We start from the raw sequence: 14,067 nt of genomic DNA on the forward strand, positions 1-14,067 counted from the left end.
TTCAGACCAGCCACCAGCACCTCCCCTGGTGGAGAAGCAACAGAAAGAGAAGGACATACAAGCATTGATGGAGAGGTCTTCTGCTCTGCTCATGTACTAGAATTCTCAACTCTGCTGTTGTTCAAGGGAGAGCTCAAGGGTTTTTGCTCCAACTCTTTTCCCTACCTCCCTCAGCTCCAATTTCTGTAACACTGGTTCAGTATTATACAGATAAATGTGGGGTTTAAGACTGGACTTGAATCAGATCCACCATCTGTTTTCCAAACTCTCTTATTCCAAAGCAAAAACTTAAATTCTGAATTATGGGTCTTTGTGTCTCAAGATGAAGTTCTGCACATCTTCACCTCCTCCTGCCCATGCAAGGATCACTTGCCATCCCATATTAGGAAAAAAAAAAGCCCCAAACCTCTGCTTTTTTTCACTTCCAGGCTGGAGGAGGAGATACAAGGCAGCATCAGGCAGGGTCAGTCCCTGGGCTCCAGGGTCAAAACTTTCCTTACAACTTCAAACAGCAGCAGAGGATTCAGACCCTGCCAAGCCCAAGGGTACCTTTATCCTCCCTGCAGACAGAGGTGTCTGTGTCCACTGAGAAAGGTGCAGGGACGTTGGACTTCAGGCAGTCTTCTGGGTGCTGTGCCCCTTCACTAGCCTGGCCCTCTGCCCTCCAGAGCTGTCTCTGCTACCAACATGCACCCACACACGTCTGGGTCTCAGCAGCTTTAGCACACAGGGGGAGCTCTCTCCCATCACATCGTGCACGATCCTTGGCTATGGGGAGCAATTTTTCCACTGGAAAGAGCTGCCTGGAAGCTGCTGTGCCACTGCAGGCTTTTAATCTCCCCTTTTTGAAACCAGAAGTTGAAATCTGGCTTCTGTGAGCAAGAGCTGTAGTAAAATCTGGCTGCATCCTGGTCCATCAGAGTTATTGATGGGCTGTGAGGGGGACCATCCAGCGTCTGCTGGTGATGCTGTGTAAGAAATCCTTTTCCCCTCATCACTTGACATCCTGCTTTTTCTCTAGAAACCTCATCTCTTTGCCGGGTGGGATTATTTTTGTGCAGCAGAATAGCAGAAAGAGGGTGGAATGGGCAGTGGGAGCTGACCTGTTTCAGTAGCTCAGGGACAATAACAGCAGGGAGTCCATACTAGGGTTCTCATTTTTAAGACTGTGTAAAGATATTCAAGAAGGAAACTACTCTCTTGGAAGCAATTAGTTATCCAGCAGTGGAAAACAGTCTATAAAACCTAAGTTAGAATACTTTTGACATTAGAAAAGAAAGCCCTTTTCAGTGCATTCTTAAAATACTATTCCAAGTGAAACTTAAGCTTTACAGCTTGAGTTCTGCTCCTAGAAGTCACCTCCCTTCCCATTCAGAGGAAGAGCTCAGCGGGGTTTGCACGGGCAGCTCGGGAAGTTGGTTGAGCAGTAAAAAAAAATTGGTCTCAATTTTAAAATTCTTGATCACAACTTCAATGTGAAGAAATTCTAGGCTGGCATCAGTTTTTCTGGGAGTATCTTTTCCATACAGATTTCCTCAGTGGAGAAAGGCAAGACTGAACACTGGTCCTGCAGGAGCCAGCTCTCCCCCAGCTGCCCCCTGGGCACCAGGCGAAGAGAAGGTGGCTTCTTTTTAAGGTGTGCCTCACCACATCTCTCCACTGTAACTAGAACCAGGCCTGTTTCCCTGCCTTTCTCTGCCCCCAGGGAATATAGAATACAAGAACCAGCAAAGCCTTTGTAGTCCTGCTCAGTGCCACTGGCAACACAGAGCAGCAGATCTATCAGCAGTGCCAGGCTCAGCAGTGTCCTGCCTCCTGCTCTGTACAGCAGGAGCAGCAAGGGGCTGAGGAGGGGCTTACTTTTGGATGCTCCACATCAGAAAGCCACCTCAGGAGCTCACTGGTTTGCTAAATTAGAATATCTGCTTATTTTCAGCCCAGTTTCATTCATTCATACCCATTTCTTCTTGGTCTCATTGTCCTTTAGCCTAGCTTGGTCTCTGCCTAGTTCTTTCCCGTGCAATACTCTGATAAAAAGCAGCTGTCCTGTCTTCCAGCCCTTCATCCTGCTAAATAAAGCAGGACATGTCCTCCCAAATGCTGTAGGTACAGACTCTTCCATCTGTCTGGCCGATTTAATAGCCCCTTCTGTGCCAGATTCATCTTCCTTGAGCAAGGGTGCTGTGAATGCTGCACATCACCCTGCCCAGCACCTGGGAAACACTTCCCTGCATGAGTGATCAGATTCACTGCACAAATCTTTCCCATCAGATGTCAGTCAACTCTGCATTTCTGACAGTTATTAGTCCATAAATAAAGTACTTTGAACATTGCATTTAAGTTTCTTTTTTACCTTTTTTTTTTTAACTCCACTCATCAGTTTCATTTTTTTCTTTGGGATATTTTGGTCCTGTAGTCTTCAACCTCTGCATTATCTACAGGTTGAGGATACATTTTGGTGCTAACTTAGTGAAAATTCTGCTTGAGTTCCACATTCCAGTTCTTCCCTTCCTATTAGTTTTTCTCCAATAAATGCCTGTCTCCTCAGCAGCCACTTCTTTATCCACAGTGCAATTCCTGTGGCATTAGTGCTCAACCTTCTCCAGTGTAACTTGTACATTTCCAGTGTCAGAGGTATCTGGTACAGAATTCTGTATTTCACAAGTCACTTGGTTTTGATTTCCCAGATGAAGAATATCTTGTCTGCCCAATATGAGCCCAGGAAGATCTTTGATTTTTACCTCCATCTCATTTTTAGCTTTTATCTCACCTGCCTTCTTGCCCTTGCTCCTGTGTTCACCATAATCTGTGACACTTCAAACATTCACTTACTATTGATACCCTCCTTAAATTCTCTAAATTATTTCTTTCCTAAGCAAACACATTTTTTTCTTACTTCTCCTATTACTTAATTTTTTTACTGCTTATTCTTGTTCCTTTATGAGCTCTAACTCAGCTCTTATTTTGGCAGTTCTCAATTGATCCCTCTCCTTCTTGACCTGAAAAACGTGGTTTTCCCTTCAAATCCTGAAATCCCCATGAAAAGCTTCTCTTGTTGCATTACAAAGCAAACCAAACGAAACCCAAAAACAACTCTACATGCTCCAACTATAGTTCACAAAATCTTCAAACTCAGCCAAATCAAAATCAATTTTTGCTGGGACTCAGCTTAGCATCTCTTTTGCCCAAGGGCTGTTTCCCTGCCAAGTTGTTGCTTTTGCTCCCACCCATTTCAGCATTCTTCAGACTATTCAAAATTCAAGCATATATGAATCCAGTCTGCCTTATTTAAATACACAAGGTAGAAAAAGAAGTCATGCCACAGATTACATCCTAATACAACATGATTTGCAGAACAAACAGTTCTTCCCTCCCGTTCCAGCCCTAAAATTTGAAGGACACTGTTTCAGGTAAGTGTGGAAGGGAAGGAAGTGCTGCAGGGACATCTGGACACATCTGGCTTCTATCTGCTGGGTTTCTGCACTGCCTGTGGTTAACACAGCCAATATTCCTCAGGACCATTATGCAAGCCAAGCATCAGCTGGTGCACCCAGAGTTGAGAAGTCTCCCTCTGGTACCCTTGCAGCACTCATGTGGCTTAGAGGTTCCCATAAGTAAAGCTGTATTTTTAAGAGTAGTTATAAAAACAGTAAAGCCTCTTTGAAGAGGAGAGATTCTCCAGGCAGCTCCATGCAATGTTACCATCAATACCAGCAAGGCCTTGACTCTGGGGAGTCTGGATGTGATGTGAAAGTTGTGTTCCCTAAAATGAAAACCAAGAGGCCTCCTTACAACTACAGTCACCACACCTCACTCAGGTAACACTAAACCATGGTAAACATGGCATTTTCTAGTCTCTGCACTACTAGTTTTGCTCTTCAGCCCTGAGCATCCAAAGGAGAATCAGTTCCTGCAGTGTTGAGCTAAGCAACAGGCAAGGTTGTAGCTCAGAATTGGAGCACAGGAAAACATGTTTGTGCTGCAAGAACGTGGCAGGAGGGTGAGCTGCTAGGCTGGGCAACAAAGGGGAAAAGAAAAAAAAAACAACCAAGAGAGGTGAATACATCTGCAGGACAGGTCTGGTCCAGCAGCTCTGCTCAGAGATCATGTTGACCATGAGGAGTTAGCAGCTCTTCCACTGGCACAGCACCTGGGAGAGGTGAGGAGGAACAGGCTGCAGCTGATTTGCCAACAACTGGTGCTTTAGAAGAAGGCTGGAATTTATTAAAGGCCTTGGCTCAGGACAGCAAACAAGAGTGGTTCAAAGCCTGTCTTTAATATCAAGTATCAAGGTTTCTGACTGTCTGAAAGAAAGACTCTTGCAGAGGCCTGGGTTGCTGCAGACCATTGAAAAACCATGAGTAAGATTTCTCAATTAGGAATGTAGTGCTAATTAGGCTTTTTGGGTCAGCCTGGGTGGGTTGGCTAATTAGCAAAAGTAATATACCCATGTGATTGGCCTGGAGTGTGGGTGAGGTTCCTGGAAGCACCAGGTGATATCTGGTGAAAAAAAAGGATGTGTGGGTGGTAAAATCAGGACAGCTGCAGTCAGTGACGAGAGAGGGGAAATACATCTTCACCAGAAAATGCACAGAGGCCCTGAACTTTCAGAACAGTTGAGGTAAGGATTAGTAAGCTCTTTTATAAGCTTTATTGAAAGCTTAATTTGGGATGAAATAATTTTCTTTGTCAGATGGAGAGATATGCAGGCTGCCCAAGCACGGATGCTGTCGTGTCGAGGCAGCTGGGTGGCGTGTGCCACAAACCCCAGGGCCCTGCCAGGGCAGCTCTGCTGCAGCCTCAAGGTGTGGAGGAACCACAAGGCCCTGCAGGGGTGGTTTTAACATGAAAGCAGATGTGAATTCAAACTGCCAGCCTGCGTTTTCAGCTCCTAAATAAAAGATGAGTCTTACCTACATAATGTTTTACTTTTTGTTTTAGTAGAGGAACAGCAACACCCGCCCTCCCTAGTTGTCCCCTGCCACTGCACAGGGTCACACAGGGGGGCTGGAGCCGTTGGCAGGGCTGGGATGTCTGTCCCATGGTAGTTGTAGTAGTAATGCTCCTTAAAACCATTGTCCTCGCTCTCTAACAAACCTCACAGCAGCTCCTGGGGCCTCCAGAGAAGACTCTTGATGGTCCCTAAGCCACCACTTCAGCTGTCCCACTGCACCCCCAGGAGAGGCAGGCTCTGTGTCCCAGGGAGCTCCCTCCAGGTGCAGGGAGGAGGCTGCCAGGGCACCACAACAGCTGCATTAGGGTATGGAAGGAGTTGGCTCCTCTAGGGCAACTTTTCCAGGTTTCCACTCTGGGCTGATCTCCCCAGTATCCAGGGAGTTTCTGATGGAAGTGCCTGTTGTTTCAGCCACCTCGTGGGAGTGACTGGCAGCTTTTACATGTGGTTCAGAAAATTAGAGGAAGGCGAGAAACAAAACAGAGACTTTAACCCACACTAAAGCACTTCAGATGTTCCTGGTGGCTGTGTCTTTCCTTCTGGAATTACCTCCTTTTCTACATGTCCTCATCCTTATGGTGATGCTGCTTGGGCACTATGTAACTGGGTCAGTTAATACAAGGATCAGATTCTGCCTTTTTAATTTTTTGTGCGTTTTTACTCCTCATTTGGTCTTTTGAAGGCTGGTATCTCTGGACAATCAGAGTTTTGGAGCTATGGCCTTTTATTTATGTAGCTAAAGCAAGCAGGGCAATTTGCAACAGCTGCACACAACAGAGTGCTGTTGTCTTGTAAAATTGAAAAGTGTAACTTCTAGATTGCTGTGCAGGGATACACACCACTAGGAGTAAGATTTATTTCTGCAGTACTAAGATGAAATACAAATCTATCAGAAAAAAACTCCATCAGTAAGCTTTGCAAGAAACATATTTAATTAATTTTACATTGAGTAGTTAATACATTCTGGGATTTTTCCCTCTTGACAGATGGCAATTTAAGTTCTGAATCCTTAGGGAAAAAAAAAAACCCAAGCTATTACATCCAATGATTTAACATATTTCACTTTTCAAAATATTAGAGATGGGCCTAAGACAAAGTTTGGATTCAAATGCTCATGTTCCCAGAGGGTGTTGTGCTCCAAGGTTTTGGTTCAGGCCCATCTTTTCCTCTCGACAAGTACACATTTGAAAAGGATGCTGCCAAATAAATCTCCTGTTTTGAAAAGTTAAGTATTACATGTGTTTCTAATAACATGTCAGATGGGGTAGCATGAAGTAATTTCAATTATTTTTATTATTTGTCTGTGGGTTTTTGCTTCCTTCTTTCATTTTGCTGAGCAAAACAGCTAACCTAGAGTAGTCCATCTCCCTTCCCATTTCCAGTCAGGGACTCAAAATGAAACTAGCACTGGCAAAAAATCCCACCCTGCTAGTGCTTCTAGATACAAGTGAATGTCATTAAAAAGAAATTATTTCTTAAATTGCATGAAGGTATCTGTTGCAGCCCATTTTTTTTCTAGTTAGTCTAACCTAAAAAAGAGAGCAGAAGGAATGAGATGCAGAAATCTCTTTCAGGGTGCTAGGACCTGAGGGAGAAAGACCATACACAAACAGAGGTAAGATTTGGGAAGGCTCTCCTTGTATCCTCATCACATGCTGCTAAGGGAAAACAGGTTTTCTTTTAAAAAAAACCCCAACAACTCAGCTTTGGATCAGTCCAGAATTCATCTATCATGTCAGACAGCAACTAAATTAGAAAATGTTATCTGGAGTAAATTCAAAGTGTATGTTCAGCCCCAACCAATAAAGAGATTCCTGTTGAAAAAAAAATAAAGACAAATTAGTGGAAAATTGGAACGAAACTACTCTAATTTTTTTTATTTATTTTTCTCTCCTGTTTTCCAATGTATTTTCCAGAGTGGATCACTAAAGGAGCCAGAGCCAAACAAACTCCCACCTCAGCGACCACCACCTCAAGGTTGTTTACAGTACATTCTCGACTGTAATGGCGTTGCAGTAGGACCAAAACAAGTCCAGGCTACTTAGATGATTGAGACTAAAAAGCAAGGGTTAAAGCAAAATGGGCAAAAAAAAAAAATCAAAGAAAAAATTAAGAATCGAACACCTAAAAGCAAACATAGCAGTTTTGTTCAGTTTTTCTTTGCATTGTTTCAGTGCTGACCTGGACTGTGTTTTTTCTATGCAGTGTCAACTCTACCGTCTGGTTGTTTCCTTGTTCATGTCTGTGCGTGTAATGCTTACCTACCTTCCTCTGTAAAACTTGTGATTTCAGGGCTGTTGTCAACAGTGTACAAAGAATGTGCCTCTTTGGAGCCCAGTGCAACTGTACATTATGGATGGCTAGACAGTATTTTTTGAGTATTCTATATTGTTAAGTAAACACCCCCTCCCCCAGGTTCCGACTGAACCCCCTCTGCTGACTGTGAGTGTGTGCACACTGTGCCCATAGCCTTTATTTTTGTGTGCATGAGAAATAGGTAGGTGATCCAGATCTATTTTTAAAAAGTCTATATCAAGAATTTGCTAGTGAGGCTTTTTATTTATAATTTTATAAAACTTGTTAACGTTTCAGTTTTACTTACACGCAAGTGGAAGTCTGATATTTCAGTGACTCCATAAGATACAGTTCTTCCCAAGGAATATTTTAAATATCTTCTATTTTACATACTGGTATTCATATTTTTAGTAATTCTGCATTAAATTACTAGCTACAAAGCTATGTAAATGGGCCACCTATGTGCAATATCTCAGTGAAAGTGTGAGTATTTAATGTATCCTATTTCAATTAAGTAGTACCTTTTTTTGTCATTCTGAATTAGTACTCTATGGAGATTTTTAATGAAAACTAATGCAAATACTTTAAAAAAATTCCTATACTTCCCTAAGAGTGAAATCCCAGGTTATTTGGCAAGAAGTACCTCAAGGACTGTTAAACTTCCTGTAAGAGCTCATTTTTGTCAACTACTGAGATGTTAGGAGTTGGTAGATCAAGGTACCTTTAACCAGCTGGGGATCTTGCCCTTTCGTTAGAAAAACAAGACAAAAATGTCCAAAACTGGTTTTCTTTACCAACTCAGGTCTGCTGGCTTAAACCTAGAAATATCCAGGTGGCTATAAAGGAAGGTCAGTCCCAGCTTTATCCACAGAAATAGGGTTTGAAATCAAACATGCAAAAAGACTTGAGATGCCTGACAACTGCTAGATTTTCTGCAGGTAGATTATTTGTGATTTTTGCATCAGCAACTTCCAGTGTAATGTTACAAGAAATACACAGGCAGGCAGCTAATCTGTTGGGAGAAATCTAGCCTAGAATCACAAGCTACACACTGCTAGCATACCATAAAGCTTAGTTGCAAGTGAGCCACAAAACTATAATTTTAATCTTGAATGTGTACAAAGATGAGTAGTGGCCATTAGTTTAGTGCAAACAATTTTGTTGAAAGGGAAAACAGCCTTATTTTCTGCTTCTGTTTTCATGGAAAAAATTATCAGTGAGAATCATCATTCTTAGTGTTTCTTTTATTTGTACAAGCTGGCTGGTAAGATGAGAATTAAGGTATGCATAATTAGCTATTTAAATGTTTGTGGTAAGTGCTACTGTTTACTACCTATCAGTAAATTACATGAATATTTTGCTTTAGTGATCAGCATTTGTCTGGGTCAGTGATCATTCCAATGATGGCATTGGCTATTTTCTTCTATATTAAGAAAATTCCATTTTAGAATCAGGTTCAAAATCCTTACCTCCAGACACCATAAAAGTAAAACCATACTGCCCTGGGGTGGAGAGATGAATCTGAAGATGGATCTTATTTAAAGTAGTTGGTATTTCTTGCATGTAGCAGTACAAGTATTCACAAGTGCTTTTCACACGACATTGGTGAGCTGTGTGTGCAAAGAAGAGATGGGTGCTGCAGATAGGCCTGCAGCTTGTGGGCTGTAAAGGATTTACAAGGGCACACACCATTCCTCCATACCACAGACCAGAAGCAAGCCCAAATGTCTCTGCATGTGAGCATGCTTAGGTGCAATATTGTGGGTAACAGGGAACAGATGTTTTACAGTGTAGGCTTAATGTTCAGTTTTTGTTGAGTTATTTTTGGTAAAAGTTTCTTTCATGATTGTTGCCTTTTGTACAACCCAGCTGCAAGAAAGTGAGCAAATGCTGGAAGTGTGACAGCAGTATATCTTTTATGTGAAATATCTTGTACAGCTTAATGTGCAATAAAAAGAAAGTTATATCTGTCTTCAGTGTAAAGTTTCTGGCATTCAAGCCTGTATGTACAAGTGGGGGAAAGAAACCTTTCTGTTTTTCAATATTGAGTGAAAGGAGACTAATAAGAAAACCATCCTTATTAAGATGTTGCAAGACCATGTTATCACCTTCAAATATTTCCTACAGAAGTGGTTCAAATTAATAAACAATGAAGGCACATTCCTTAACATACAGTACGTGCTATTTATCTTTCTACACAACCCGCTGCTACCGCTGTATTAAAACTTACTGAAGCTTTAGGACATGCTGTTCTCACACACATACACTGGAATCTCATAGAGTGAGTGGAAAGCTAAGTATAATAGCAATTAAAAATAATAATCATATATTGCAGAAGTAGTTCCAGATATGAAGGTTTTCTTTTAGAGACCTGAACAGATTCAGCCTTTTGCTTGCACTAAATGTCTGTGTCAGACTAAAAAGTCACAAGTTGTTTTCTGTAATTCTTACTGTTCAGCAAAGCTCTTACCCCCACTGAAACATTCTGCAAGCAAATTGCTCAGAATCTCAGCCTGTCCTTTCTTCCCCTTAACTCAGCTGTCCTGTGTGCCTTCTCACGTGAAAGAATAAAGGTTCAGTTCTAAAAAACATCAGCCCAGAAAACCACACTCAGCCATCTGACAGGAGATAAAAGCAGCACGCCCGCTGGTGTCTGACACAGCACTATTCCAGGCAGAAAGCAGAAAAGAAACCCCTGTATGATGATGTAGCATCTTTCAGCCATGGATTTCACAACCCAAGTCTCCACTACACGTTGTAGTTTCACACTTGATACAGGATTTTGCCATTATTCTCAGTGGAAAGAATTCCTTGGTAAAGAATTAGTTATGACTTCCTTGTGTTTCTTGTAATGTTCTTGACATCTGTCACTACTAAGGGGTTAAGTAACTTATCAAAAGACTCTAAATTAGCCAGAAAATTTCAGTATGAAGTTGTTTTACTGCTACAAGTGTGAATCTAAGAAATAATTAGAGAAATAATTTTAAAACTTTGGAGGAACAGAACTGCAGTAACTACACAGAGAATAGCAGCTGGGGTATTCAGTTTGTCACAGCCTCTCCTTGAGCTGGGCCAGAATTATGAGTTGATTTGAAGTCAGTACCACTGCTGCTGGGATAAATTTTGTACTTAGCAGTTTTAAGGCTGAACTATATGGGCTCCAAGCAAGTTACTAATGTACCAGTTGTGATGTGTAGTGTTGACTACATGAGACTGCAGTCCGTGTGCATAGAATATTGCCTCAAAAGTAGAATTAGTCTCATTCCAGGATGATTTTTAAAGTGTTGGATATGAAATCTAATAAGACTTCTTTGATACTATAACATTATGAAGTTTTTCTTGTACTGAACCTAGGGGGCCCAGTGCAACCCCAAGGAATGCAATCCCAAAGCCAGGAGCCATTGCAGCCACAGCGCATGTACCCCCCTGGGCAGGCAGCAAAGCCCTCAGCTTCCCAGCCACAGCGCCCGCCTGGACCCACCACCCAGCAGCCACGGCCCCAGGCCCAAGGTCCTCCCAGCACCAGATTATCAAAGGAAGCAGAGCCACAGCCAGCTCCAAAACCAGCTCCAAAACCAGCTCCAAAGCCAGCTCCACAGACAGCTCCAAAGCCAGCTCCACAGCCAGCTCCAAAACCAGCTCCAAAGCCAGCTCCACAGCCAGCTCCACAGCCAGCTCCACAGCCAGCTCCGCCGCCTGCTCCGCAGCAGAAGCCTCAGTCTCATCCACAACTCAAGTAAGATTTGCTCTATCCCTTTGCTTTTCTCCTCACAACACAGCCTTTGTTGTCCTAACTGTAATCTGGGAGTTGGGCTGATATTCAGAAGAAATGTACTTACGTTCCTAGGTCTAAAATGAGGTTAAAACATCTCAAAAAGCTTGTTCTCTGTTAATGATTAGTAATAATCATTAGTTATATCCTAAGCACTACGCAAAATTTCATGTATTAGTTGTGCAATCTCTGCCCCAACTAGGTCTGAACACCCTCATCTTTTTCACATTTGTCTTCTCCTTTTTCTGTCCCTGACTCATGACCTGGGTGTGCTATATGCCTGCCCAGCAAAGAGGAAGCCTTATCTATTTAAACTTTTAACCTTGCAGCCACTCCAACAGGGATCCCACTTTCCGAAGGCCTAGTTCAGAACCAGCCCAGAACACCATGGCAGGGGTGGCATTGGCTGCCCAAGCTGTTCCCACCAGCCCTCTCCAGAGGAGGCTGTGGGACTGGCACAGGCACAGTCCATCCTTCCCTCCCTCCTGGAGGAGCCCTTCAGGGCACAGCACACACTGCTGGAGCCAGCCAGTTGCTGCTGCAGGGAAGGGGTGGGAAGGAGAAGGGGCTGTTGCTCCAGCCCTTCTCAACAGCTTTAGCCCAGGAACAGCCCCCACAGGGAAGGCAGCACCAAGGACTTGCTGGTTTCCAACCCAGCAAGCCTGACCCTCACTGTAGCCAGCAGAGCCACAGACACGTTCTGCTTGTGTTGGTTAAGTACAAAGACAGGCATGGAGTCTTTGTTTTATCCAAGTTACACAGATCCCCTTTTTCCACCCACTCATATGCTAATCTTGGTGTGAACCAGTTCTAAGCCCTCATCTGAGCACAATTCCATGGAAAAATGTGCTAGATGACCATGTGCAAAGATCTTTTCCTTGCCCTCCTAGGACAGTGTATTTCTATACTCTCTTTTATAATCATAAAACTCAAGTCATCCATTATTTAAGTGCATGTAGAGACCAGGGAAGTTGATTTTCTTAAGCAAGATGGAAGACTATAAACCAGTTTGAAACTTGACTTCTGACATTTAAGAGAAGCAGTTACGACCAGGTACAGAACTGCACCACATACTGTGTCCCAGCTTTCTGCCTTTCCTTTAGTTCCTTGTTCCAATCTAGATTCTTCTTCAAATGGAAGAGAACAGTCTCCATCTAAAATAAAATAAAATAAAATTAAAAGGCCAAATTAACATTTTTATGATGCCAGCCATAATATGAGGAGTTTTTCCAACTCTTCAGAGGCAGTTTTAGGTCCTACCCCAAGACTCAGATCTCCTGCCTATAGGATTAACTCCATCCATTTGCATGTGTATGCTTTGTATTCACCCACATGCTGTTGCCTAACCTGTATGTACATGTTATTAATCTGTGAATAAATATTTAATTAGGCTACTTATTGTGTTACTAATCAAGTCAAGTGCTGCTTCCCACCCTCCCTCTTTCACTGAGTACAAACAAACATTTATCAGTCTATTCTCATTAACACAACTATAATTTATGAAAAACCTAAACCGCCCGTAGCACTGTTTGCTGTACATTATTAGTTTAGAGGCAGAGAAGTTGCAAACCATGAAGAGTAGAAGACAATCTGAGTAAGAAAAGTCTTTCAGTTTTTTTAATATAGCAAACAACTGAAATCCTGATGTTGTACTGGGATAAAAATGAAATCAGGGAAATAGTTTTACTAGTGTGTTGATGTCTTCAGCATAAGATTGTCACTCGTTCATGTTTTCTATTTAAATTCAAACCTACTTTTTAACTATTTTATCTGACAAGTTTTGAGTTAAACTTCTGACATTTTCCTTCTTGTATGTGTATTCTTGCTTACAGAGACTTTATACTGTAATAATATGATAGCACTGAAAACAGAATAGCATTGGTAGACTAACTGCTCGTAGACAAGAAAAATTGCATCTGATTTGGGGATCTTTTTAAAAAAGATATAAGGTGTCGTTAAGCCTTCATTAATGATCAAACACCCAAGAAATATATATAGAGAGAGCACATGACAACTTAAGGATACATTCTTCAAACTCTTGCCACTACACCTAATTTTTCTTTGTGCTTAAATGTCTTCAGCCTTAACAAACACAATCATTAATCATCCTTCTGTTGGTGGTGGTTTGGATTTAGCACGCAGGCCCCCTTTTTCCTCCAGCTCTAGTTTACATCAGCCAATTGACTGGAACACAGTGTGTTCAGCTCTGTAAAAAAGGCAGAGTGTTCTCAAAAGGTTATGCTGCTTCTCCAGTCGAGGTGCAGAAGGAGGGTGCAGTGTTGCAGCAGCTCTGTGTGCTACATCCAACCACCACGTGTGTTTTGCTCAGGTGCAAACTGCCTAGATCTCATGGGCATTTGTCCCTCTTTCATCATCGCTCCAAGCTAGATGTGGGTGGGAGCTGGCAGACAATGCCACCACACAAAACATGTTGCCTTTTTCTCTTGCAGCAAGTCGCAGTCCCTGACAAATGCCTTCAGTTTCACAGAGTCCTCCTTCTTCCGGTCGTCTGTGAACGAAGATGAAGCAAAAGCTGAAACCATCAGAAACTTGAGGAAATCCTTTGCTAGTCTGTTTTCTGATTAGCCAGCTCCATCAACGTGCACATCAATCAGCATATAGTCTGAACACTTGGTGAATGTTACCTAGGTTTTGTTCTCCCTGTGACAGTACCTTCTCTCCTGTGCTAACTGTTGTACTGAGCAATATGTTAACATCTAAAAAAAGAAAAGAAAAAAAAAAAAGAAAAAAAAAAAAGAAGGACTTTGCTGAGATACCATTCAGGAACATGTATAAACATCTCTGAAGAAGGAAGGGTTCTATCACTCTCACAGAATGCCAGTTCTAAGGTCCTTATCCATTGTAATATTGTGGCCTTACTGTGACTGAACTATATAATCCTATTTGAGGCTCCTTTGTAGAACTGTGTTAATAAAGCATTGAGCAGGGGGGGCTCCCCGTGCTGCCCCCACGGCCAGTGTGTTGCCATGCATGTGTATTTTGTGTGTAAATGTTTTGTACTGCAAAGTATAGTCTTGACTTGTTC

General features: G+C 42.3%; 1 protein-coding gene across 1 annotated transcript in view; it reads left to right on the forward strand.

Annotated features, from left to right (window-relative positions):
* SYN2 (synapsin II) overlaps positions 1–13,735 on the forward strand; it is a 140,022-nt gene extending 126,287 nt beyond the window's left edge. The window contains exons 12-15 of the mRNA XM_010008855.1: positions 6,871–6,931; positions 10,604–10,815; positions 10,889–10,985; positions 13,472–13,735. Coding sequence (XP_010007157.1) covers positions 6,871–6,931; positions 10,604–10,815; positions 10,889–10,985; positions 13,472–13,488 — 387 coding nt within the window. The 3' untranslated portion in view covers positions 13,489–13,735. The remainder of the gene's footprint in view (positions 1–6,870; positions 6,932–10,603; positions 10,816–10,888; positions 10,986–13,471) is intronic.
* Positions 13,736–14,067: the final 332 nt, after the last annotated feature.

This window comes from Chaetura pelagica, unplaced genomic scaffold (assembly GCF_000747805.2).
Source record: "Chaetura pelagica isolate M959 unplaced genomic scaffold, ChaPel_1.0 scaffold52, whole genome shotgun sequence".
Lineage (NCBI taxonomy): Eukaryota > Metazoa > Chordata > Aves > Apodiformes > Apodidae > Chaetura > Chaetura pelagica.